Source organism: Lissotriton vulgaris, chromosome 2_1, assembly GCF_964263255.1.
Source record: "Lissotriton vulgaris chromosome 2_1, aLisVul1.2, whole genome shotgun sequence".
Lineage (NCBI taxonomy): Eukaryota > Metazoa > Chordata > Amphibia > Caudata > Salamandridae > Lissotriton > Lissotriton vulgaris.
The window spans coordinates 498,159,133-498,186,703 of record NC_141687.1 but is presented as its reverse complement, the minus strand read 5'-3'; the positions used below and the strand labels follow the sequence as shown (position 1 = coordinate 498,186,703).

Genomic DNA, 27,571 nt, shown 5'->3' with positions numbered 1-27,571 from the left:
AAGAAAAAGGGGTGGACATTTTTCAAGAGCTCACATCTAATTGGTTTAGAAATATAAATACCCTCTAGTATTACCACTGAGGGTGTACCACCTGAACAGCTCCTATGAAAGGGAACAACTCATGAACACATAGTAAGGACGCTACTTAAAGGGAAAACAGATGGCTTCCAAGCAAATCAAGTGCTTGGCCTCTTATTAGCTTGGAATCATCGATTCAGTCTTTAGTTGGCTCTCCTGCTTCCTACTATAGTGTGACTGACCACTTACTTTGCCTGTAAAAGATCCCTGCCTTCTGCGGCTGTGTGCTTCTATCACATCTGCATGCTAGATCAGCCAACTAACTTAGAACTCATCTGACAGTTCTCGTGCATGCTACAGCACCTTGCCTGTCCATACCAGATCTCCTGCTACGTGTCTGCAGTCTTTGTACCGCTTGCTAAGGTAGTGTGCATGCCCTCAGTCTCATGCCTGCCATGCTGTGTACCTGCATCTGATGTGCTGCTAAAGCGGTGTCCGTGGCACTTTATACCTGCCAAGTGCTAGAGTTCGCTTCTGCAATTGATGTCCTGCTAAAATAAAGATAGGTGGCCTCTGTTTCACAGCATATAACCCAGCAAGCTCCCTCTCAATAAGCCTGGGGCACTCAGCCCACGTGTTGCTCACTCCCAGGGATCTGTGGGTACTTTTGTGTCTGCTTTCATGGCCTGAGACCCTCCAGCAATCCCTGCACTTCCTGCGCAGGAATGAGCAGACACGGAGCACCTGCCGATCCCTGTATCGCCAACCCTAGCCCCCGCAGCTCCCAGGGCTGAGGTCTACCGATGGGGATCATAAACCTAGTCACGGTATTCCAGTAGGCGGCGCCACAGGCCATCAGCAGAACCACAATGCAGGACGACAAAGGTAATAAGTCATGCAACAATTACGGTGGGAGCTACGGCCTGCACACAGCTGTGAAGGCTAGTGTGTGACACGGATTTAACCAGCCTGACCGCCATCTTCAACTGCCTCGCTTACGGTTGATAAAAACAGAGGGTACTAATGTAACTCCAAGTAATGTTCTCCCATTTACATGAAAGGTTTATATTTCAAAGACAGCTTGTCAAAATACACAATATATGTCTAAACATGGCCCTAGTATCACATGTCGATCTAGAATACTATAAAGCTATTCTTTTGAATTCGGTTATATGAAATATTACGGTTTCATTTCCACGCTCAAGATGCATTACATAAAGCAGGGTGACTCAGAGTGCGGTCCTCCACACCTTTACAAGTACCCCATGGATGAAAATTACTGTTTCGTCACGGCGTGAATGAGGTCATGACATTCGTCCGCCAAATTAAATTGGGGCAATATCCATTAAAGATCCTAACTATAGCAATTTATTCTGCACATAGGCAGTGCGCAACTGAAAAGAAAAAAATATAATAAATGAACGTAAATCGTTGTGGTCACGATTCGGTTTGCGTGGCAGGAGCGCAACAGACGCCCAGGGAAAACAGCCTCTAAAATTTGACCTTGGTTTTTGAATGCACAGCAAAGGTAACTAGAGAAAGATTTGCAGCCCTGTTTACAGAAACAGACCTGGAGCGACTGAAAACATCCAGCGCTCTATTCAAATGTTCTCAGAGAAAGGAAAAAGTAGTCCCTAAACAGATCCTACAATGGGTCTAGTGTAAGGGTACAAGTACTGGGGCACTGCTTCATGAGAGTAAACAAATGAAGAAAAGGAGGGAAAAAGAGGAAGGCTTGGCCACTAGCAAGCAAGGATTTTTAAAGGACACTGAAAAGGACAAATGAAATTAGTGGTTGGGCTGTGAGCCCACAAAGGAAAGTGTGTACATGTATAAATGTATGCATATGTGTATATACTAAATTATATACAAGAGGCCTTGAGTGCTCGACATAATGTCTGCATTTCGTTATCATTGCGGGTTAAAGTGGCAGGTGTTTCAGAGAATTTGAAAACAAAAGTGCTCAGTCAGGATTAGGGCAAAAGGTCTCTGAAGAACAAACTTTGGTAAAAATACACAGACTTCAAAGGAGGAGCAGCATCACAAATCTGACATGCAATGAATGAATGAATTTATAAAGCACATAACAGCTGCTCCAAAAAGAAAAAACCCAGACAACATTCGATTATAGCATAGCTTTACCAGCTCAGCAGGCGAAAATAAGGCTGCAGAGCACTGGGGCCTCTTCAAAACCATTGTTGACTCACCCTAGACAGTAAAAGTTACATGAGGAGCATTTAGTTCAATACAAACCCTAGTGCCACAGGGACAACTGCCCCTTCAATGGTGGATTGAAAAGATAAGAGAGCTTGACCATCCAAAAAAACAATGAATCAGACCACGGGTGTACAGTCAAAACAAATTTGAACTTGCTGCCCATCCAATGACGGCAGACTGATGAAGGATTAAATATACATAATTGTGTCAGAAAGTGTTGGGCCCTTTACAAGGGAGGGCATCTTCAGTATATTGCTCACGGATCACTGACAGAATTTTAGAACCAAAAATATTGTCTGGACAAAATAAAGTGTCAAAAATATTAAGGAACATAATATTGAAAAAGCAAGTGCAAATAGGTAAGTATAGAATACTATGCCTCTGCGTACCTTTTTCTATTTATAACACATCGTCAAGGTGCATGTATGTGGAGCTATATATAGAACATTTTTACTCACCTATTGAAACGTACTTTCACAATATTTTTGTCTTTGATAATTCTAAACACAATAGCTTGTCCCACAATATTTTTGCTTCCGATATGCTGTCTAAACATACCTGCACACAATTCACAGAGTTGCTAAGTATCTCCTAGAAACTGCGTGGCTATTATCAAGTTGGAGCAGGCAATAAAAGCCAGCTAAAGGATTACCGTGGCACGGAACTATAAGTTATTTAGGTGAAAACTAAATTAAAAAAAATTTAAACAGCGAAAGCAAGAACCTTTCCTGTAAAGAAAAAAGGGGGGGGGTTATTGTAGTGCTTCGGACGCATTCAGAAGTTATGGTCTCTAGGTATGTGCTTGTGGGTTAAAATAAAGCAGGGAGGAAGAAGTGCATGGCAGCAATTTGTCAAGAAGGCAACATACTTGTAGTCTGTACTTTGCGCGCTATACAGTAAATATGGGGATGCTAATCACAAAGTAAGCAGGGTATTAACTGTTTTACAAATAAAATATTCCAGTTCTGTATCAGTCTTATTATAAAACATTAGCAGTGTGTTTATCCCAGCTAATTCAGAATTCCTGAAAAGTATTCATGCAGATCGGCATGCAAAACTTAATTTGAGAAATTATGTAATTCAAATTCTCTACATCACCGCTTTATCAAATAATGAACAGTGTAAAAAGTATAATAAAAAGTAACGGTTGGACATTCTTTAGGCTAGGACGACAATTCACATGTGCAAAGGATAGAATCTATGTTGCTACAGTTTGAAAACTACAACCTTGTGCTAGCAGTTCTTCTCCAAGCTGTATTTCCTCAAGAAAGAACTTCTGAACGGCCTCTGCATCCTTAAGATCAGGAAGCTTCAATAAAACCAAAAAAGGAAATCACTGCAATTGTTAACATGTAAGATATTAACGTAGAAAGCAACGTGATACTAACAAAAAGTATACCGGCTGTGGTCTCAACACATGATTAAGACATTCACAGGTGCACAAAGGGGTACTCACTCTCAAAAGACGTCCCATCTAATTTGCTCTTCAGATTTTTTTAGGGGTCTGGATTTGTCACTGCTTGGAGGAAATCATGTCCTCCAGAAACAACTACAACTTGCCAATACTGCGTCTTATTTTCAGCTTTGAACCAACCAGAAACAGAAAAAAACTGGCTCTTGTAAACCTCTTTTTCCGTTCAAATAAATCTATTTATTTTTCTTTGAATCTAATTGATTCGTTTTCATTTCAAGAAAACATTTTACAAAAATTCACAACTTTACAACCAACATTACACAAAAAAAGTCCCCACCCAAAATTGGTGCTCATAGAGCATACATATCTCTTTCATACCAACACTTTCATACATACATCCTATCTATACTACTATAATAAAATAGAAAGTTTCAGGCTTTGAGGTGGGTAAATTCCGGAACCACTGCGCCAATCTACACACCCGATACACCGTAGAAATAGTCAGGGTGTGTAGATGGTTATAGACAATATAAAGTTTCAAAATAAACCCTATTTAAAAATTTTTTTAAAAAAGTAGCCCCCCCCCCCCCCCCCCCCAAGTAGCGCCAGCCGTGATGTGCGTGCTCACGTCGAGGAGCGGCGTCAGAGGAGCTCCGGCCATTGCGCGGGAGGGACCGGTCAAGTGAAGAGCATCACGGAGAGGCGAACATGGCGCGGGGGAGGAGCGGCGGCGGACAAGCGGTGAGGAGCTGTGACATCAAGAGCGACGGAAAAGGTAAGTAGGCGGGTGTCGGGCCAGGCGGGGAACGGCCAAAAGGCAATGTCGGGGCAGGCGGGGGTCGGGGAAGGCGGGGGACGGGGATTGGGATTGACTCAGGCCACGTGAGGGTCAGGCCAGGCGGGGGACGGGGCGGGCGGGGGCACGGGCTGCAGGCGGGGAATGGACAAAAGGCAATGTCGGGGGTCGGGGAAGGCGGGGGATGTGGATTGACTCAGGCCACACGAGGGTCGGGCCAGGCGGGGAACGGCCAAAAGGCAATGTCGGGGCAGGCGGGGGTCGGGGAAGGCGGGGGACGGGGATTGGGATTGACTCAGGCCACGCGAGGGTCGGGCCAGGCAGCAGGCGGGGGCACCGGCTGCTGGGCAATGTCGGGGCAGGCGGGGGTAGGGGGAAGCCTGAAAGCTCCCGGACAAGGTCGGGACGGGCTGCTAGTGTTATGTTTGTGTGTACTAAATGCATATCCCATTCATACAGCTCTTCACCATTCAAATCTTCATACATTCATCATAAATACAAAACCAAAATCCCACTCTGGGGAAAAAAACAAATTGGAATATCTTTTTAAATTATTTTCTTCAATCGAAAAGCAACACCATTTCAAGTATATACAGAAGAATTATACATATAGGCCATCTCAAAATATCACATTCAGATAATCATTTAGCAAAACATTTTTTGATAGATAGGCCTAGGAAACTGTGGTCGACGCGTTTCGAGTTCCTCAAGTAGGGAACTCTTCTCAGGACCAGGTGACTAATCACTTAACCTGCTCTTCTCATTCAGATACTCGTGTGGAGTCCTAGGAAGGGATTATTTTTCGTTCTTGGCGCAACGCGCCTCTAGTTGAATCGTGGTGATGGATCTGTGACCCGTACTTTGAAAAAGTTTTTTTTTTCTGAACTCTGTGCAGTATGCACGTAGGTGACGGAAGTGTGATTAGTTTTTCTTTTTCTCTTTCAAATTTCATTAATCTGGGACGCCGGTTGGGAGAACGCTGCTCTCTCTCGATGTGCTGCAGTTTCCGCAGTGGAGCCACCTGGTCCTGAGGAGAGTTCCCTACTTAAAAAACTCGAAACGCGTCGACCACAGTTTTTCCTAGGCCTATCTATCAAAAAATGTTTTGCTAAATGATTATCTGAATGTGATATTTTGAGATGGCCTATATGTATAATTCTTCTGTATATATTTTGAATAGTGTTGCTTTTCGATTGAAGAAAATAATTTAAAAAGCTTTTCCGATTATGTTTTTTTCCCCATAGTGGGATTTTGGTTTTGTATTTATGATGAATGTATGAAGATTTGAATGGTGAAGAGCTGTATGAATGGGATATGCATTTAGTACACACAAAATAATATAGGATGTATGTATGAAAGAGGTATGCTCTATGAGCACCAATTTTGGGTGGGGACTTTGTGTAATGTTGGTTGTAAAGTTCTGAATTTTTGTAAAATGTTTTCTTGAAATGAAAACAAATTATTTAGATTCAAAGAAAAATAAAAAGATTTTTTCGAACGGAAAAAGTGGTTTAAAGAGTCACTTTTGTTCTGACTTTGGTTGGTTCAAAGCTGAAAATAAGACGCAGTATTGGCAAGTTGTAGTTGTTTCGTAATATTGGCGTGGCCTTCCTGCAGATAAGCCAAACCCTCTCATTGGTATTTCTTTCTCCAGAAACTCCAGTCACTAAATGCTAGTGAAACCCTACAAAAGAGGCTCTGTTGCAAGTGGCAGGGGGGGGCGAGGGGGGGGAAATTGAAGAGATAGGGCAGGGTCATACCACAATAGTCGAAAAGAGACAATTCCATCAGTGAGAGCCATAGTCCACATTGAAATGGACTGTAAAGAAAAATTTCCAAAGTAGATGGGTGTAAGGAAAAGGGGAGATTAAGCAATCAAAATACTTGTAGAGCGTGCTACTTACCCGTGAGGGTCTCAAGGCGCTGAGGGATGGGGGCGTGCTGCTACTACTCGAACAGCCAGGTCTTGAGGAGTCTTCTGAAGGCGAGCAGGTCTTGGGTTTGACGTAGGTGGGTAGGAAGGGTGTTCCAGGTCTTGGCGGCGAGGTAGGAGAAGGATCTGCCGCCGGAGATTATTCGTTGGATGCGGGGGACATCGGCGAGGGTGAGGCTGGTGCAGCTGGAGCTGGCGGGTTGGGGTGTAGAAGTTGAGTCTGCTGTTCAGGTAGGCTGGTCCGGCGTTGTGGAGTGCTTTGTGAGCGTGGGCGAGGAGCTTGAAGGTGACCCTCTTGTCGACGGGGAGCCAATGTAGCTCTCTCAGGTGGAGGGTTATGTGGCTGCGGCGGGGGGACGTTGACGATCAGTCGGGCGGAGGCGTTTTGGATGCGTTGATGCAATGATCAATCAAATACGATTTATTGTACTGCAAGCCTTCCTACCACTGGTACAAGCTTGCATATCGTAAGGCTTAGGTAGTGCCCACCAGTCTGCTACCTGCTGCATCATAATTCCAGGTGCAAAACAGACAATTCTACTCAAAGTCAAAGGTACTTTATTCGGTTAAAATTATTAACCATAAAAGCATACAAAATTCGTTTACATTAGAATAACGATAAAATTTAAAAGAAAAATACGTCAGTTTTCCTTACAATAAGACAATACAGAGTTGGTAGGAGCAATATCTTTGTCCTATCAGAGTAACATATCTGAGCCAGGGGGTAGGTTCTAGTAATTATAAGTGGTAACTGCGGATAAGTAGTTGATACAGGACCCCTTCTACCTCCCCGGTGGTATCCCTCTACACTCCACCTTGTGATTGGCGAATATGCGTTTCTTAGGTAATAATCTCACAATTCAAGTGTTGTTATAGGCCCATCTCCTCTTTGTGGCTCCCAGCTTCGCAGATAAGGGACAACCAGGTTATCCCGGAAGTTAACAATGACCAGGTCTCCCGCTGTGTTCTTGGGACGGAGCCTATCCACCCCACCCTTCTAACATTTAGGATTGTCCCGTTAATGTTGGATGAAGCGGTCTATTCTTTGTCAGCCAAAACTGGACTTTGTTTTTGAGGTCCTGGTGACCTTCAATTTTTCCGGTAGTGAGCTCAGGCACTCCCGAGAGAACACATACGTAGGGTGCTGCCTCTGGTGGTAGATTTATACATTTATTACTCGCGGCTAGCCCCTCAGAACATTTGCCTACTTTTGACCACCCAGCTCTGGGAACAGAGCTAAGGGCCATTATCGGTTCATTGGCTACCTCCTTGCTTTAAATAACTGATAGTACAGGATCTCGTGGCTTATTCTGGGCAATTTTGCTGTGTACAGTGGTGTCAGACATTTTTGAGGCAACTATTCTCTGAAATTGGTTGTTTGACTTGGTATGTTCGTCTATTGTTGAGAGCTTTTCCCCAATTCTCTCTAACATTTCAATAAGCGGGATAATAGGGGTTTTACCAATTCCTCAAAGTGGACCAACAGAATAGATGGTAAAAGGGATACAGGGGTTTCCAGTATTTGGCATGCTATGGGTGTCTCGGGGGTGGTGGTGGCATAGAAAGATTGGACATTTGGATGTTTATGGGGCTCAGTGGGTCAAGAAGCAGGATGAGGTAGACTATTAAATGTGGTCCGACTTTCGTCTTTAAATAGTTAAACATGAAGGTTTGCGTCGTACAATGCTGGCTTGCACACATTTTCCAAAGGTCAGGATGTCTCAACATGCCGATAGGAAGAAACTGCCTAAACTCAAAACAAGCTCCGGCAGAGTATTTTCTGCAGCTCCTTATCTATTTTGTTTATTCACCCAACCAGTTATCGTTGCAATCTGTACATTAAGCGTCACACTGAAGAAGCAAAGCCTCAGGGATTTACTCATTTGCAATATTAGCTTATTTGGCACTTTTGGAAACAGTCTGCAATTATTTTATAAAAACCTACCTGGATTTGCCTTCTGCCGCTGTCTTCCACCATCAACCTAGACTACAGAGCTTAAGAAAGGACAGCCTGGAGACTGGGATTCACTCAGTGTGTAGGTTTAATGTCTAGTGTCTTGCATCTCCTCTAACTTCCTACATCCATCTTGGTCCCATCGGCCACTTGACACCTATAAAACAGCTGTGGTATCCCTCCATCAAGGAAGTGATGGAGGTGACCCACCAGATTTCAAACATGTGGCTCCCTGAATAATTCTTCAAAGTGGCATTTATTCAACCATTCCCTCCATCAGTCAAAGGCTATTACTAAGGGACACATTACAGACCTTCGTTTTTCACTCTCTAAAACAGACCTTTCGTATGTAAATCAGTCGTGGTTCTGCACCAACAGTAACTGCCCAAACTTAAGTACCAGGCCAGGTCTCCTCCAGACCTAACTCAAGCAAGCCCATGCTGGTTGTGATCAACTTAGAGTTTGTCTGGACTGTTCTGAGTGGAGCAGAACGAAGATTGATTTTCACAGGACAGTACTTAAAATGGTAGCTGTACAACGAGATTTCATATATTCTCACTTCTTGATTGGCTTTTTGGGAGTTTTTCAATTTTTGGTGGGCTTCATCGTGTTTTCTTTTTAACTCATTAGGTGGACAACATGAATGGTGCATGTTAAAACAATCGATCATCCTCTTTAACATCCTTTTAAATTTAAGTCAAAGTTTTTATTATATTTTCAGTTAGTTGTTTTTGGTATCCAACGTTTCGTCCTTTTCAGTTATGCTAGACATTCTTCTGTTTTTTTGTCTCTGTATCATCTTTGACAAACTTAACAGGAAGACCCAGATCAACACAGTCTCCTCTGCATGCTTCCTCACTCTCCGCAAAATTTTTTAGTGGCTCCCAATCTCCCCCAGACGCATCAAGCAAGCCCTCGACACCAGCGGCATGGATTATGTACGTTGCACTTGCAGCACCCTTCACAAAAATACTCCAAATCATACAGAACACAGTAGCCAGACTTAATCTGAGCTTCCCAAGACGAACCCACATATCCACCTGCATCAGGAACCTTCACTGGATCTCCGTACACAAATGATGCCAATTCAAGCTGTGGACTCTAGTCTATAAAGCCCTTCACAACCAAGGACCTGCATACCTCAACCACTTCCTGTGCTTCCATCACCTCGCCAGACCCCTACACTCTGCCTGTCTAACCCTTGACCACACGCCCCGCAGCAACAGTGGAGGCAGTTCCTTCTCCCTTCCTCACCTTCCAGGAATTCAGAAGGGGACTTAAGACCTGCTCTTCAACTGCAGCCCCATACAGACTATTCCAGTGCCTGGGTGCCCTCACAGGTGATTAGTGTGCTCTATAAATCCTGACTGGTGCAAATGTGTTTTTTGTTAGTTTATCAGGATAGAGTTTAGTGCGTTTTTAAAAAACAGTTTCCATGAATATTTTGGCGCCAGCTTTCTTTTTTTAAATTGAATGACTTTTTTCTATTTCTGTGAGAATGCAATAAAGACCATCTCGAAAGACTAGTCCACATACCCTGCAGCATATCTCTGCAGTGACATCAAGTACAAATTAAAGTTCAATTGGACATCGTAATAGATGTGTCAAACCATTGTAAGTCCGATGGATCACTTTCAGAGTCAGACACTTTTGACAATAAAGGTATTTCACAAACAATTCCGTCCTCGTTTAGGTGCTTGCAACCGTTCGTAGACAGTGCTGCATGGACAAGATTGATGCTCACTGGGAATAAAACAGATAAGTAAGAAAGAACAATGAAGAATTTGAAGAAGGTCATTGAGAAGGTAGATTTTGTAGGCAAAGCCCCAGAAGTTAATGACTTCATCAAGCAAAGGCACCTATTCTGCAGGGTTAAGAACATGAAGGTTCAGAAGCTGACAGCATCAATTTCAAAAGAGACTGACCACTTTAGGCATGGGATAGCTAATCATATGTCAGTACACCCAAGACATGTCCTGCTAGTGGTGAGAGGAGTAATAGCATATACAAAACAAGCACTGGCGTTGCCAATAGGTCTCGCAGTAGGAAAGTTGGAGCTATTACAATTGCAAATAACAATGCCTTTTATTTTCGTTTTCATTTTAAAAACATAAAGGGCTTTGTCATTTACAAAACCAATAGCTCCACCTTTCCTACTGCGAGACCTATTGGCAACGCCAGTGCTTGTTGGAATATCGCCAGCGGCACAGTGGCCCTTCTAGTGGCAAATGGGCGCTCATTACCCCCGTTTAGCAACTGGAAGAGGTGTCACACTCCCTTTGTCTCGCTGGGCCGGCCCATTAATGTGTGCACATATTGAGCGGGGGCAGGGGGCCTGAATAGAAGGGGCCTCGCTTGTTTTCAGGTGCGTTTCTCCAGTGCAAATGAATGCGTGCATTTTTTTTACCCCCTTCTTTGAGGAAAGGCATTATGCAAATGTGGCCGATTTTTGTGTGTGATTTTTGTGTGTGCCCGGGCCGATTTTCAATCCCAATCCGACCCTGCCACTACATGAATGACAAGAATAGAGCAACAGGGTTTGAGCTGCATATGTGATTAGAGGCAGGTAACGCTGTAAGAAACAGACCAGCTGAATAATGCCAGGACAGGACTCCGAGACAAAACCTTACATCATCACTAGTTACACAAGACTGCATACTGTACCCGATCACCACAACAAAGGGGTCCAGCTCAGATCATTTGTACGCACATGTATTTGAACAGCTGCGGAAATGCAACCACACGGAAATACTGGTGAAAACACGGACAGTGCACTTCAAGCTCCAGGAGACACACCATTCCACCTAGGCACCGTCACATCTGTCTGCTTAGACTTTTTGCAGACTGAGAAATATTCTCTTTCATGGTATTTGTTGTTAATTTCCGGTCTAGAATTTCTAATATCCATTTTCTCAACATTCATCTTCCTTAAATCGCGTCCAATAGCATTCTGGTTTTTCATCCTAAACCACATCGTCCGCGTTGAAAGAATAGGCGTTGAAATTAGTGTACTTTTCAGTGCAATGTGCGCACTGTGCCTTGAGAGCACGAGAGCTAAATGACGGCAAATAACTGCAGTACAATGTTGCTGCTCAGGGGTGAGAAGCAAAAAAGCCACACGCTCGTGGCACCTGGAGAGCCCTCTGATGGCGCCAAGTGCACGACGGGAGCTCCATCCGGGTGAATGCAGACGTGTTAGTCAATCTCAAACAGCAATCACAAACTGTTAGCAACACGAACTCAATGTCAAAGCAAACAAACAGAGTGCCTGCTACCAGAAAACCACCCGCACTGAAGTCAAAATCGACTGGAAAAAAATGTTCCTTGGATTACTGCAGGGATGTCAAAACCGCGTGTCACCCACCAATGTGAAACGTGAATAAAATGCGTACCACGCAGTATGTGATCGAGTAGCGTTGTATGGTGGTTATTGGCACCAGCGCCCCGTGCTCAAACCCCTTAAAACCTGGCCTAGAAAACAACGACAAATGAGATAAATTGACTGCGTGGAGTTCATGACACATCAGGTGCGGCCCCAGATGCCCAGCCTGCGCGGACGCCATGGTTTATTCAAGTGCGTGGACGTGGCAATTCATTTCAATAGTATACTTTGCCCTCGCGCTTTCATGCGCGGCCATTGCTTGTTCATCATCACGCGCATGAAAGCAATTTGTCCAAAAATGACACTTCAAACAATTGCTCTAAAGACCATTTGTGCTGAGATAGAAACGCGTTTTGCATGAGTGATGAGGCTGCGGGAGGTGCTGCATGAACGGACATACATGAAGAGGCAAGGTGTTACAACCGGATTGGAAGATGAATGGACTAAAACGTTCGAGGCAAATGTGACGCTATACCTCACAGTAATATACATATGGATTGCCTTAGGAGGATGTTTTAGGTGAGTACTGCTTAAGCCATGTTGTAAAGTGTCCTAAATGTACCAATTACAAGATTCTACGAGAAAATGTATACAAGTAAACTATTCTGAGACTATTTAGGGACCAAAGAGGCACACAGAAGCAAATGCAATGAAGCGACATTGCTTAATCTGTTATGTCCTCAAGCCATCTTGGTCAGCTAAAGGATACAAGCTGGACAAGGAAAAGGGTTATCAGATGTTTTTCTTATGTGTCACTCAAATGCAGGCAATGCAAACGCAAGCATGCACGTTTCGACAACAGCAACATTTTGTCAGGTGCACTATATCCACGCACTTCAAGCCTAAGAAGAAAATATTATAGAAAACCTGATACATTCTCGCTTCAGTGAGCAGCCGAGCAACTATCGGGAGCTGGGTGCAAATGCAATGCACGAGGCGTCTTGTGACGGAAGCCGGATGGGGGCGGGAGAGCCTGGGGCGGGATTCAGAGTGAGGGGAGGCAGGCGGATTAGGAGGGAAGCTGTATGGGGACGGGAGAGCCTGGTGGGGGGGGGCGTGAATAAACAAGCGTTGCCGGGAAACTGAAAGTACGGCCGGCCTGCGGCCGGCCATGATTCAATTAGGGGAGGAGAAGCCGCAGAGCGCACGCTGGGCGAAGCCCTTTGATGTGCTCTGCGGCCGTGAATGCGCGTGCTTGTTTGGTCCTGTGATTCACGTGAACTCAATGAAAACCGCAGCGCAAGAAGCCTTTGGTTTCACGAGGATTTTCGAGACATGAATTCTCGCTCCGCTCAATGCGCTTGCGCACATCGATAGGTCGCGAGACCTAAACACCCATGCATTGCTCCACCACTGAGCAATGCATCAGGAATGTGTGTGCCCCAAAGACTGAGCAAGACCTCCTAGTTTAGGACATGGTAGCACATACTGAGGGGGAAGTAACTTCGCTTTAGTGTAGAAAGCTATGGTGGGTGGTAAATAAAATTAATTGTCACAAATATCTAAATACTTTACAAAATTGACTAATCTATGTTGCAATATCATGAGGGGTCTGGATATGGCCCCAAGCACCGACATACAGACCACAGTGGAAATAACTTTCAAACCCCCTTATCCCCACTCAAGCAAGCTAGATGGGTGGCACCTCAAAAACAAAGGTAAACAAAGCTGCATAGTGTACACAAAATGTTAGCAATATACTTTCAAAGAGATACTGTGGCTACTGCTTGTGATGTGCGATCAGTATGCCACTTCACCGTAGCACACATGTGGTTCTCTGGCAATGCTGACATCTGCTCAGCTATGTGAGCTAAGATTAAGGTAAGAGGCAAGTCCCATTACAAGCATACATTAACTCCCTCTCACAGCAAAGTACACCAAGTTATGTTTTCTTATGAACAGTGAAAACGATCTTACCTTGGACAATCCTTCTCTCTCTTTGTCGAGCTTTTGCCGCCTCCTGCCTATAAACAAAAAGTATATACATATATTTGTCAATGGTACACCTGTGAGAAAACTGCAAATGTATTTTGGTGCAATATATCAGAACCAGTAAACGAGAAGGTTAGATGCGCCTAATATCTGCAATTCCTAAGGAAACAGACTGACTTGTTTTCTCACAACTATCTGCACTATCCGAATCAGGAGTTAGTTAAATGAACATCTGGTGACAATGGACATTGAAAACACACACAATTACTACCTCAACAGGAGTCATTTCTTGTTCTAGTCTATACTACTATTATAAAGAGAGAACTTGCACCATTTGGCCAGGTAAACTCGGGAACCACAGCGCCAATCTACACACCCGATACATCTATGAAAATGTCAGGGTGTGTAGATGGACATAGGCTATATACATTTTTAAAAAAGTAAATTAAAAAAATTACTTTTGTAAACAAAGTAGTCCCCTGAAAGTAGCGCCGGCGGGACCTAGCGCTGGCCACGACGCGACGTGCGTGATGATGACAAGTAGGAGGGCGGTGCAGTGACGAGCGGCGGCACAGGTAAGGAAAAAGAAGGAGGCAGCAGTAAATCAAAATGTCGGGCGCGAGTGAGTCTGGGCGGGAGGGAGTCGGTGCGGAAGGGGGTCGGGCGGGAGCGGGTGTACTGCCCCCAGCCCCTTTCTGCCCCAGGCAACTCTCACACCTCCCACCAGACCAAGAAAATACGCAAGTCCTCATCACCTGAGAACATAACAAGTCTAAATCTGGAACGGCTCCGCGGATCCCTTGTACGGGTGGGGAGGGGGTAAGAAATTAAAGTTTGCTCTCAAGGCTGTTGGTGCCATCACCCCCTGAAATATGAGCCACAGAAGAGCGCCCCGACCCAACGCATCCATGCATCTGATAATTGGACATGCACTGTTTCTAAATCGGCAAATCTTTCTGACTTCCCGAGCACGAGATGAGAGAGAGACCCCACCACGCCATCACCTTCTGCAAGGAATCGGCGTCAGCAAGCAACTCCAAACAGATGTTAGTACTTTGGTGTCATTCAACCCCCACCCACACACAACAGGCCTCTTGGGCACAAAAAATGTATAAACCTTTACAGGTCTGTTAAGCATGAACACACCTCTGACGTGTTCCCACAAACGCAACGCCCCACAACTGGCCTCATTGTCACAAGGGCTTTACAAACCTATACACATCTGTAAGCATGAACACACCTCTGATGCGTGTCCCCCACACACACAACGCCCCAATAACCAGCCTCTGTCACAAGAGTTTCTGCCCCAGGCAACGCTGGGGCGGGCTGCTAGTTCACAATAAAAGAATAAACCACCTCGATTCACTAACAGGACAGCTAGAAAATCTCCCAACAAAGAAATTCCTAGTCCTCCTTCATTCAGTGGCAAAACGCAAAATGAGCCCCCAATTTCTCACAGATATTCATTGACTCTGTACTGAATGAGGCTCGCATAAAGGTTTGGAGGATCAGATGGCTGCCAAGGGCCGGAGTTTTAAGCCAGTCTTCATTCTAAATTGGCAAACACCACTGGAATTCAGAGACACTCAGTATGGATGCCCTAGCCAAGCCTTCTGTGGCCTACGCCGTACTTCATAGACCAATTCTCTAGGAGATAAAGTAAATCAGTAATGAAATCAAGATTCACATCAACCTGTAGCATTACCATCAGGTTCTCTTAAACATGCAACTCAATTAATTTGAAGGAAATTCCAAGATGTACCTTTTTTATTTTTATTTAATCCCTTCTGTGGTCACATGTTTGAAATTGGAGTCCCTCATTCCCAAAGCAGTCACTTAACATGACACTGGCCTGAAAATGTGAAAAGCCACTAGGCACTCATTTGTGTCAAATATTTATGATTACTATTCTGTAAGCCGGCGATAATGCACAGGGCCACTTTTGTCTGGCTAGAAATGCACCAGAATATGTTGCTATGGAGAATGACTATCTCCACCGTAGACAGGAATTTCCCAAGTGGCCTTTATATGTCACAGAGGCAGCACCCAGGGCATGCATTTGTCTTCTGTTTTGGGCATGTACTGAGGTGTGGAATGTTAACCTCAGGCTGTAGAGGTGTAGGACCATGCCTTCCGTTATGCTTCTGCTTAATCGAAATAAATGCCTTTTAAATAATACGGATGGGAGTGATTACTTCACAACAATTTGGGGACAAACAGCGGCAACCATCCTACATGAATTTATAACGATTGACTATGTTATCGCTAGGCCATGGCGGATACTTAAGTATCATCCTTGGCTTTTTTTTTTTTTATGAACCACTGATCCTCAAGAGTCTACAGTCAGTAAGCCGTACGACAGGGGAGTGATTACCATTTCCTTGTTTAAGAGAAAAAAAAAATAGACAAAAGTAACGCATGTGTGAGCCATTTACCTCAAATCTACAATGGACACACTGGCTCGAGCAACAAGCTGCACAAGGTGAATAGCTCCCACAAAGACGCACAAAACAGTGGGAGTGCCATAACGCTTTGCGTGCGGACGCACTGGAGTAGTCAGACGCAATAGTGTTCATGTGCGGAGGACTCCCACACATCAGACGACATGGCACAGGAAAAGGGATTTCCTTCCCCTTATTCAACCTAGGGAGCTGGAGAAGAGCTTGCCTAGCTACAGAGGCTGTTTAGTTTGTTTCACTGAAATGGCAATCAGCGCACACTTCGTACTGGTGTCATTTCAGTGAACCGAAACTGCAATGAGCTGATAAGCTCATTTCAGTGCCACTTTTTATCTCCACCCCCCACCCCCAAACAACATAGAAAGACAGGATAGGTATCATTGGAAAGGGGAGAATCTCTTTTTCAATGCGTCCCCTCCCTAGTGGATTTCTGTTTGAGGGGGGGGGGGGGGGCGGGGGATCACCTCAGGGGGTGATCCCCAAGCAGGGATCCACCCACTGGACACCTGCAGGGGAAGGGGGTAAGTGCGAGGGGGGGGGGGGGAAGCTCCTTGGGCATTCCGTAAACCAGTGGACAATGCAGCACTTATCCAACAAAAATCTTCTTGGATAGGCATAAGTGTGTATTAAGCAATTCTGTAAACCAGTGGACAATGCAACACTTATCCAATAAAGACAATCTTCTTGGATAGGCAAAAGTCTGTATTAAGCGGAGTGTTTTTCCATTCCACTAAAGCTTAATGATTAAGGCTGAGTTACAATGACCACTTAAAGAATACTCTCCTCATGTACTCGCAGGCCGTCTTTACTTTAAAACTGTGTTAAAAGTTAAAAATCAAATCCATGAAAAGCTGAACCAACAGCATGTATCAGGCTAAATGGACTCAAGATCATTGTAAATCGAAAGGTTATTTTTGAAGTACAGAAGCACCAGTATTCCTTATAGGATTTTTTTTATCTTTAATCCCCTCAACCCCATTAACCAATTTTTAAAGTTTTTTAATACAACATTGTAAGGATCTTTAACTTCTTAAACTGCATTATTGTTTGGGTGGTTTATTACACACTAGCAGCCCATCCCGACGTTGTCCGGGAGCAATTAGGCTTCAGGGCCCCCACCCGCCCCGACGTTGTCCGTGGGTCCCCCGGAGCCTTCCTCCATATATTGCAGTATTTTACCTCTATGTTTACTTTGTACGCTTTTGTAACCTGCACACGTCACTTTTTCCTCCTGTAATGCACCGTTTGGCTCACTTTTGTAATGCTCAGTTTGCTTCCTCTTGCTACCTGTACACGTCACTTTTTCCTCCTATACCTCTATGTTTACTTTCTATGCTTTTGTAACCTGCACACGTACATTTTTCCTCCTGGAATGCACCGTTTGGCTCACTTTTGTAATGCTCCGTTTGCTTCCTCTTGCTCACGATGTATGCTTTTGTAACCTGCACAAGTAACTTTTTCCTCCTGTAATGCACTGTTTGGCTCACTTTCGTAATGCTCCGTTTGCTTCCTCTTGCTCACAATTGTAATTTTTGCATCATTTTTCCGCCGCTCACCGCTCCTAACTAAATAAATAACCTACCTCATCAGCCGCTCACCACTCCTCCCCCGCCTGTTCGCCGGTCCTCCCGGCGCCATGTTCGCCGGTCCTCCCAGCGCCATGTCCGCCGGTCCTCCTCGCGCTCCTGGACGCCGCTCCTAACGTCAGCACGCACGTCGCGGCCGGCGCTTCTTCCAAGGGACTACTTTTTTTCGGTAAATTTTTTAAATAACGTATATTTATTACGTTTATATAGCCTATGTCCATCTGCACACCCTGACGATTACAACGGTGTATCGCGTGTGTGGATTGGCGCTGTGGTTCCCGAGTTTACCCGCCTCAAAGGTTCAAAGTTCTTCCTTTATAATAGTAGATATAGATAGATAAAAACTCAAGACAAGTGTCTCAAGTATTTTGCCTTGGTACTTGGGCCAGGCTACTAAAAGTAGGTCACACATACCCTTCCTTAGGAGTTAGTAGTATGGCAGCCTAGTCAGAACCCACATTAAGTTTGATATTTCTCCACCACATCTTTCCGGTTGGAATCCCTCCATGGGAACATCTAAATAAAGTGAAGACAACTGCTGTCAGGTGGAGAGGCTGGAATGTCAGTCGTCTCCCATTATTAGCCACTCTTAACGGAGGCACACATGCTGGATGCTGCACTGGTTAGCTTTCCTGAATATGAGGAGACTTTACAAATCAATACTGCCTAACATCTACAAAGAGATTGAGCTACTAGCACCAGAACCTCATTAGCACAAGAATCAGGATGAATTAATACTCACTATAAATGAAGTGTAATCCCTAAATATTAGTGTAAAGTATTTATTTTTTTACAGATAGCTCATGCTCATAACATGCTCAATAATAATATTCTACATATGGACACATGCTCTGTGGTCTCACTAAGCACCTCAATAGGTTACACGTAGATATTGATGTCTCATTTGACAATAAAGTTTGGATGCCTAAAGGGGTGGGCTTAAGGTGGCCAGTGGAATTTTGAAAGAAATACATTTTACACATTGGACCACACATGTTCTACAACTATTCAACTAACGAAACAAGTCAATCAGTTCGAAAATGAACTTTCCACAGCACTACCTCATCCCCAGGGCCATGTCAACTTTCTCTCTATGAACATTATTTTACACGTATCTAATAAGGGTGAGCATCTTTACATAATACTGGCCAAACGTCCCAGCGTTTAAATGTACATAAGACTTCTGATATACAAAAAACGTCTATAATTGTATATCGCATAGGTTTGCCCTACTCATATTGATAGTTATTTGGTACTACATTGCAGCTAGACTTACTTTGGGCTGCGCGCATAAGAGTCTATACACTCACAGATCTCACGGCTTCTTAAACTAGCAACACCTTAAGAATGCACTGTATTGACTTGTCTCTAATTTGTCTAACTTGGTTCGCCCATTACACTTCTTCAGGGCTCAACTGTATTCACTTGGCTGTCAGTGAAATATTATGCCGCATACGATCTCTCTAATTCAGCACACTATTGGTTACTGCTAATCTCTTACATGTAAACTGATGGAAATTATTCTATTGAATATCACGAATAACATACGAGAGTGGTAGCTAGCCAGTGCTAACGAGGAAATAAGCACTACAAATATCGATAACCTGATCGGAAGCTGTGCCCCTTCACGTGGAGTTGGACACCAGCTCTGACCGTTCTCTTAAAGCCACGGTATTAGTGAGCTACGAAAAAAAGAGAACCCCATTAATGGAGGGGCGGGGCGCAGGAGATGTCTCAAGAACGATAAGGTGGTGTGGCTCCATTAATACCGCTCTCGGGTGGCGAGAGATACTTTTTCTCAACGCCCTCTTATCCAAGAGCCGTTGAGATAAAATAGAGCACGTTCAACAAGCCTGGCTCGGCACTCGGAGGTTGGGAAGCAATTGGTGACTGTAGTAGAGACCCCGCCCTCCCTCTAAGATAGGACCAGAAATACTCACGTTCCCGCAGTCGGTGTTTAAAGCCAGGGTCGCTGCGCCTTTTTCTGTCAAAATAAATGCAATAACCGAGTACAAGAGCCCCGCACACGCCCGCAGCGATAGCGCTTGTCCTACCGGCCGCCATCATTGCTGCGACCCAGGAAAGCGCACAGGCGGAAGGATCGACCTACTACTCCGCTGACCTGCACACCTTCAATCGCCGTCATTGAACGAGCGACTCTAAATCCGGACGTCGAATGGAGCGACGGAAGTATGCAACGACGCATGCGCGCTAGTACAGACCCTACTCCCCCGCCTGCAGCCATTTATGACGAAAGTCAGTGATTAGTACCTTGATTGAAGATGTTTTTTTTGTTGGGTAGTGTAAACACAGTTGTTCTGAATGACGCAAGAAAGAAAGTTCTACGGGTAAAGTTTAGAGGTGGACGAGCAAGTAAATTTACAAGGAGAGCTAAGTCAAGGGTCTGGTTTATCAATTAGTGCCTATGCACAAACCGAGAAACGAAAATGTTTCCCATGTAAATCATACAACAGACATCATATACAATAACATAAAGTCTCTATAGAAATAATTTTTTAAAAAAGTGTATTTCGTTAACACGTGGAAGCCTTGACAAAAATATATCACATTGTAGCACTGTACTTAGACGTACTTAATAAAAGTGATAGTTTTAAACATACTTAATAAAAGTGATAGTTTTTAAACATTGACTTAGAACCATTCCTTTCCCACCGCATCGTGGCAATGGCTCCGCTGGGGCGAGCGGCGCGAGACGTCTCCCCCTGCGGATTTTTGCACAGATGGTAGGGTCCAGGAGCGCGAGGCAGGGAGAGCGTTAGGGCAGATTAGACGGCGTTTTTTAGTGAGGAGAGCAGGCGTAGGTAGATAGAGAGGGAGTTTTTCAGTAAAAACAGAATAGTGAGCGTAGATAGTGTTTATATTGATATTACTGTAGAAAATAGTGTATTTAGTGAGAGAAAGGGAGGGTTTAGTTGAAGGGGAGAAATGGATATGAGTGAAAATTTAATAGCTGCCTTAAGGGTAATACAGCAGGAAGGTAGGGAGGACATGCTGACACAAGCAGCACTGGAGGAAATGCTCCCCCCGAAGCGCCCACCACGGAGACAAGCGGCAAAAGGGGTTCAAATTGCCATTGAAGCCTGTCAACCGGCTTCTGTCAAGAAGAAGAAGGTGAGAGCTCGTTCCTTGAGCGCGGGTGCGGAAGCAGCCTTAAGACCTGTGGAGATAGAAAGGGGTACAGAGGAGCGAAGAGCGTCTTCCCTCACACGGCAGAAGGCAGCAAGTGACTTTGGAGCTGAGGTAAATGTGCAGGTGGTGGGGGTACCTTCAGGAGCGGCTAAGAAGGGTACACAGGTAGCCCTGAAGAGAAAAGGGAAAGAAAAAGCTATTAAGAAGGTGGCCCTTACGCAAGACAGAATAGGTGAACAGGGGTTGCCATTACCTTCCCACCCCTTTAGCTGTCTTCCCGTGCGGGATGCGACGGGCAAGGACTATATGCAGAGTTCTGCCAGTCAGAACTTCATCATGAGAGGGGGGTCGGGTTCTTTAGTGGCATATTCAAGCGACAGCGAAGAAGAAATAGTTTATGACACGCAACCCACCAGTGCCCCCCTCATTCAGCTGATTCCTATCCCTATACCTCAGAATAGTGCCAGGCTGACAAGAGTGGTGGAGACTGGAGCGAGGAAGCCCCCATTGGATTCGGCGGTGGGGCATCAGACAGGTCAGCGAGATGGCTCAGGTCAGGGGACTCAGGATGTGAGTGATTCTGAGGTAGAGGAAGAATATTATGAAGAGACTGACTCAGAAGTAGAGTGCGAGCAGGACCAAGGACATGGACTTTTGTCTAGGGATCAAGACGCCGGGCAATGGCACACTCAATATGTTTTTCCATGTGCACGCCCTTCACCATATGATATTCCACACAGGAAGAGCGCGCAGGGCGAGAGCGGAGACGGTCAGTTGCTTTGGTTGGAGCGCCCAATGTTCACTGACAAACAAAATGTGCGCCATGTTTCCAGAGAGGTGGCTAACTCGAGAGCACAGCGCGACATGGTTGAAGCGCAAATGGTGAATTCTTTGAATGGGCCATTTGTTAATGCGGCTGCCCCTATTGTGTCAAGGTATACTGGGGAGCTTGATCAAGTTTACTCTAGCGAATCCAGAGCGGATTTTGTGCGATCAGATAGGCCTCAAGAGCGGAGTTCAAGTCTGATTTGGTCACAGTTTGATGGGGGGGTGGGAGACGGGGCTTGCCCAGGGACTAGTGCTGGTTTTCAAGGGAGTGGGGAGTTTAGTCAGGCATCCAGGAGTCAGGCTGGGAATTTCAAGAAAAGCAAAAAGAGTGTAAATTCAAAACAAAGTGTTGGGGGCAATGTGGGGAAAGAGGTCAGGATTGGGGGGGGGGGGCAACAAATTCTTCTTTGTTGTTCCAGAGGTCAAGTGCGGACTCTTCGGTTCAAAATGTGACACCACGGGACTATCAAGAGCGGATGGCTCCGACTGAATTACAGCGGCGGGCAGGACAGCTACCATGCGGTAAGCATCAATGGTGGGCAGTGTGGGATGAGGGAAGGAGCGACAGAGTGAATGTCAGGGAACTACCTGTGGTGGAGTGTGTGGGGGGAGGAGAGGGCAGAAAGATTGTGGTACCACGTGCCGCGGCAGTTCCAGGTAAGCTGCCGTCCAGTTCAGCAACAGGCACGCTAGATTTACCCCAGGAGTTACTGGTCGTGGTGGGAGGGAATACGAAGGAGGCGGCGTCCGATCAAAGAGTAACTGTTAATGTTAGGCAGAAGCTTCCCTATATGGGTCTGGCGATGCCTTTGGGTTCCCACTTATCAGAAAAAACTAAACAGCGAATTTGAAATCACGAGTTTGTGGACATATTCAAGTTGCTTCACCGAGATCTACAGGCCAAAAAGGGGTCAAAAGAGGAAGAATGGGAGTTGGCGCGACGTCCCAGGGTGCCTCGCACGATTGAGAACTGGACCTCAGCTTTCTTGATTTATGCGAGCATCTACTGTGAAAGGTATCCTGAAAGATCTGTGGCCTTGTACAAATATATGGACATAGTCAGGAAGGCACATTCACATTTTGGTGGATACTCTTGGCTGAATTATGACGAGGAATTTAGAGCTCGTATTAGCATCTGTGTAGAAAAGCCTTGGGGTGATGTGGATTCAGAGTTGTGGCTTCAATGGATGTCCACGTCTCATCCATCAGCTACGACGCATACAGCGAGTGGCTTGCCAGTCCCATACCGGCCCTTTCTATGGCGTCCCGCTCAATTTGGAGCGGGTACAGGGGGAAGAGGTTTCTCTTCAGGTACAGGAGCCTGCTGGAATTACAACAGGGGCATGTGCAACAGGCCATTATGCTGTTTCAAACACGACTGTTCCCATTGTGGGGGACGGCATCCGCTTACGCAATGTAATGCACCGGCAGGGAATTTCGGTGGGTACAGAGGCGGTGACCAGCAGCGGGTCCCAGAGCAAGGGGGCTGGGCAACAAGAGGCAGAGGTGCCCCTTTCCATACTTTCCTGAAAGGCGCCTACTCCAATTAAATTGAACAACTTAGTGCCCTGGTTGAATAGATATCCTGATACTGATTCAGCAGCTCGATTGTTCTGGGGGTTTCAAGAAGGTTTTAAACTGGGATACCAGGGACCCAGGCACCAGAGGTGGGCTGACAATTTACGTTCGGCGCAGGAACTGCCGGAGGTGGTCCGTAAGAAGCTTGCAACTGAAATCGAAGTTGGTAGAATAGCGGGCCCTTTCCGGCATTGCCCTTTGCCGAATCTGATGGTCTCCCCTCTTGGAGTTATTCCCAAGAATGCTGCTGGAGAATATAGGATGATACAGCATTTATCCTGGCCAGAAGGGGGATCTGTCAATGATTTTAAATCAGAAGTCGACACATCAGTATCCTACACAACAGTAGATGAGGCAATGGAGCTTGTGACGAAAATGGGCAAGGGAGCTGAAATGGCCAAATGTGATATTCAATCTGCTTTTCGTTTAATGCCAATTCACCCTACTGACTTTGAACTATTAGGAATGTTCTTTGAAGGACATTATTTTGTCGACAAGGTATTGCCAATGGGCTGTGCGGCCTCTTGTGCGATTTTTGAAATGTTCAGCACATTCATACAATGGATTTTTTCCCAGACGTGTCCTGAAAGTGTCAGTTGTCACTACTTAGATGACTTTCTGTTCATAGGAAAAGCAAACACTGGGCAATGTAAACAGGCATTGATGCATTTTCAGAGATGGGCTGAAGTTTTGGGGGTCCCGTTAGCACCAGACAAGACCGAGGGACCGGATACAGTCATAACCTTTTTGGGCATAGAGTTGGATACCAAACAGATGTATGCACGCCTACCACGGAGTAAAATTTGTGAAATTAAGGCTTTTCTCCTCACCATTATGGATACCAATAAGATTGAAGTGAGGCAGGTGCAGCGTTTGTTGGGTTATCTGAACTTTGCTTGCCGGGTGGTGAGGGCAGGGAGGACGTTTTGTCGACGTCTAGGCATGGCTTTATCGGGAGCGTATCTCCCACACCACAGAGTGCGAGTGACGAAACACATCAAGGAGGATTTGCTAGTGTGGCTGTGCTTCCTGGACAATTTTAATGGTGTACCTTTACAGTATGTGGATGACAACTTCATTTGGCAAGTTCAAATATACTCAGATGCAGCGGGATCCATTGGTTTTGGTATCTTCTGGGAAGGCAGGTGGTGTGCAGAGGGTTGGCCAGTACATTGGAAGAGTCAAGGTAGGAGCATAGCCTTTTTGGAGCTCTTTCCACTGATTGTAGCATTGCTAGTGTGGGGCAAAGAATTTCAGAACAGGTCAGTGTTATTTCATGTTGACAACATGGCAGTGGTGAACTTGATAAATAACCAAAAGGCTAAGGATGTTAGAGTGTTGCAACTACTGAGGATGTTTATGCTTTTAAGTCTGAGTTTCAACATGATGTTTAAGGCTAAACACGTCCCAGGGGTTAATAACTCCATCGCTGATGCTCTTTCCCGATTTCAGTGGCAGACGTTCCGCGAGCTGGCGCCAGGGGCAGATTTCCACAAAACGACAGTGCCGCACAACATATGGGCCCTAGGGGAGTGAGGATACGTCAGATAGTCGAGCAGTCCATTGCCCCTTCGACTAGAAGAAGCTATGTGCAGGCGTGGCAAGAGTTTGTACAGTACACACAGAGTTTGGGCAGATCTGAGTCATTGGGGAAGGTCAAAGGTAGTATCTGTGATTTTGTTTTGACTCTCATAGATAAAGGTTTGTCACATACAACCATAGCAGGAAAACTGTCAGGTTTATCATTTTACGGTCAGTTGTTCTGGGGTTTTGACCCGGTTGAGGATCAATTAGTTAGAAGAATGTTGAAAGGTGTACAGAGGGGGTCAAGTGTTGTTCAGCAGCCGCGAGCTCCCATCACGTTTGACTTATTGCAGAAGTTGTTAGATCAGTTGGGTTTAATTTGTTATGATCTTTGGGAGGTGGGGCGTTTTAGGTTAGCTATGATTTGGATGTTCTTTGGGGCTTTCAGGGTGTCGGAGGTTTTGGGGGTGGGAGAGGACACAGGTTTATCCAGTGCTGAGATTTCGGTAAGAGAACACAGATTGGGAATTTGGGTGAGGAGGTCGAAAACAGATCAGCTAGGCCGAGGGACGTGGGTCTTTCTGAACAAGAGTGGGGTAGCAGATTGTTGCCCGGTGCAAGAGTGGGTTCATTTTGCTTCTGGGGACAAGTTTCAGAAGGGACCGATTTTCATACATGAATCTGGGAGGAAGATTACAAGTTCTCAATTCTTAGTGGTGTTAAGAAAAGCGTTGACCTTTATGGGGGAAAACCCGCAGTTTTTTGCCACACACTCTTTTCGGATAGGGGAGGCTACAGAGGCTGGCAGGTTGGGTTTAGGTGTGGATGTGCTAAAACGCATAGGCAGATGGAAAGCTAGCAGCTACAAACGTTATGTTAGAAAATGATTTTGCTGTTGTTTTTAAAAACTGATAGGTTGTGTGGGTCTAATTTTCATTTCATTCCAGGTACAGTGCGGGGGGCAAATTCGAAGTTTAAGAAACAGACCTGGATGGTGGGACATTCGTTTATAAAGTGGGCAGCCCTGTTTGCGGAGAAGCAGATTTATGGACGGTCATTGGGTATCCCTAGTGCGACGCACGAGGTAGTATGGAAGGGTAAAGGAGGAATGAAGTGGGTTGATTTGTTTCCTACTCTATCGCAAATGTTCCACGTACGAGGATGCCCAGATCAACTGGTAATACATCTGGGTGAGAATGACTTGGTTAAAATGTCAGGACTCACGCTCATCAAGCAAATGCAACTTGACTTGACAGTTTTAAGGATAAATTGGCCGACCACTCGTGTGTTTTGGACTGAGTTCGTTTACAGACAATCGTGGCGGCAAGCAAGGTCCCATGGAGCAGTCGAAAAGGCCAGGAGAAAACTAAATAAAGCCATGAAAGTTTTTTGTAAGGTTATGAAGATTGGGGTTTTGCGACATGAGAGCATCTCGGCTAGCGAGAGCCACCTTTTCCGGGATGACGGGGTCCATCTGTCCCAGATAGGCATGGCCTACTATTTAGTGGAAATAAGAGACATGCTTGCACAAGAACTACAGGTCAACGTTTGGTGCAATTCCAAGTTATGAACAAGATGTTTGTGCTATTTTAGGTGGGGACAGGAAAACTCGTTGGTTTTCCTGGGTGGCATAAAATCCCCAGGGAAGAGAAGCCTAGAGCGGGCTCCTCTAGTTAGTAGTTAGATAGGGGGAATTAGACACAACAATGGAGGGGAAAAAATGGAAGGAAAATGTTGGGGAAGTTATCGATGATTAGTTGATGGTTTCGGTATAAAGTCCAAATTTGGAATGAAATGAGATAAATAAATAAATAAATGGTTTGCGTTCAAATGCCAAAGTTACATGATTGATGATCTGTTGGGAAATTTTATGATTATTTATATCCTGAATAAAGTGGCCTTTTCTGCTATAACAAAGCGAGTGGTCTGAATTCATGGGCAATGGCTCCGCAGGGGCGAGCGGCGCGAGACGTCTCCCCCTGCGGATTTTTGCACAGATGGTAGGGTCCAGGAGCGCGAGGCAGGGAGAGTGTTAGGGCAGATTAGACGGCGTTTTTTAGTGAGGAGAGCAGGCGTAGGTAGATAGAGAGGGAGTTTTTCAGTAAAAACAGAATCCCACCCACCCACCCGTTTAAAAAAAAAAAAAAAAACGCATGATGTACTTGTTGGAAGGCTGGTACATTCATGAGTTAAGAGTTCTAATCTTAGTTGCCACTTCAGGATGCGTTTCCCACACAGATGGCTGCGGCATAAAATCCCCAGGGAAGAGAAGCCTAGAGCGGGCTCCTCTAGTTAGTAGTTAGATAGGGGGAACTAGACACAACAATGGAGGGGAAAAAATGGAAGGAAAATGTTGGGGAAGTTATTGATGATTAGTTGATGGTTTCGGTATAAAGTCCAAATTTGGAATGAAATGAGATAAATAAATAAATAAATAAATAAATAAATGGTTTGCGTTCAAATGCCAAAGTTACATGATTGATGATCTGTTGGGAAATTTTATGATTATTTATATCCTGGATAAAGTGGCCTTTTCTGCTATAACAAAGCGAGTGGTCTGAATTCATGGGCAACAGTGCCATTTGTGAACTAAGTGGAAAGACAGTTGTCATGAGAACCTTGGATGTGTCCAGATTCTTAGAAAGATAGAGAAACATTATAGTCAATTAAATCAAATAGGTTTTCATAGCTGCCAACTTTCACAGGTCCATGCATGAAGTCTAGGGTTTTTCCTTCAAATTGTGGGTCAAGTAGACTCGAAAAAGACTGACATTCATTCTGTACTACTGCAAGGCATATC

General features: G+C 45.1%; 1 protein-coding gene across 1 annotated transcript in view; it reads right to left on the bottom strand.

Annotated features, from left to right (window-relative positions):
- TOMM20 (translocase of outer mitochondrial membrane 20) overlaps positions 1 to 19,930 on the bottom strand; it is a 44,249-nt gene extending 24,319 nt beyond the window's left edge. The window contains exons 1-3 of the mRNA XM_086955397.1: positions 19,632 to 19,930; positions 13,632 to 13,678; positions 3,463 to 3,544 (exon numbers count right to left, since the gene is read on the bottom strand). Coding sequence (XP_086811523.1) covers positions 3,463 to 3,544; positions 13,632 to 13,678; positions 19,632 to 19,758 — 256 coding nt within the window. The 5' untranslated portion in view covers positions 19,759 to 19,930. The remainder of the gene's footprint in view (positions 1 to 3,462; positions 3,545 to 13,631; positions 13,679 to 19,631) is intronic.
- Positions 19,931 to 27,571: the final 7,641 nt, after the last annotated feature.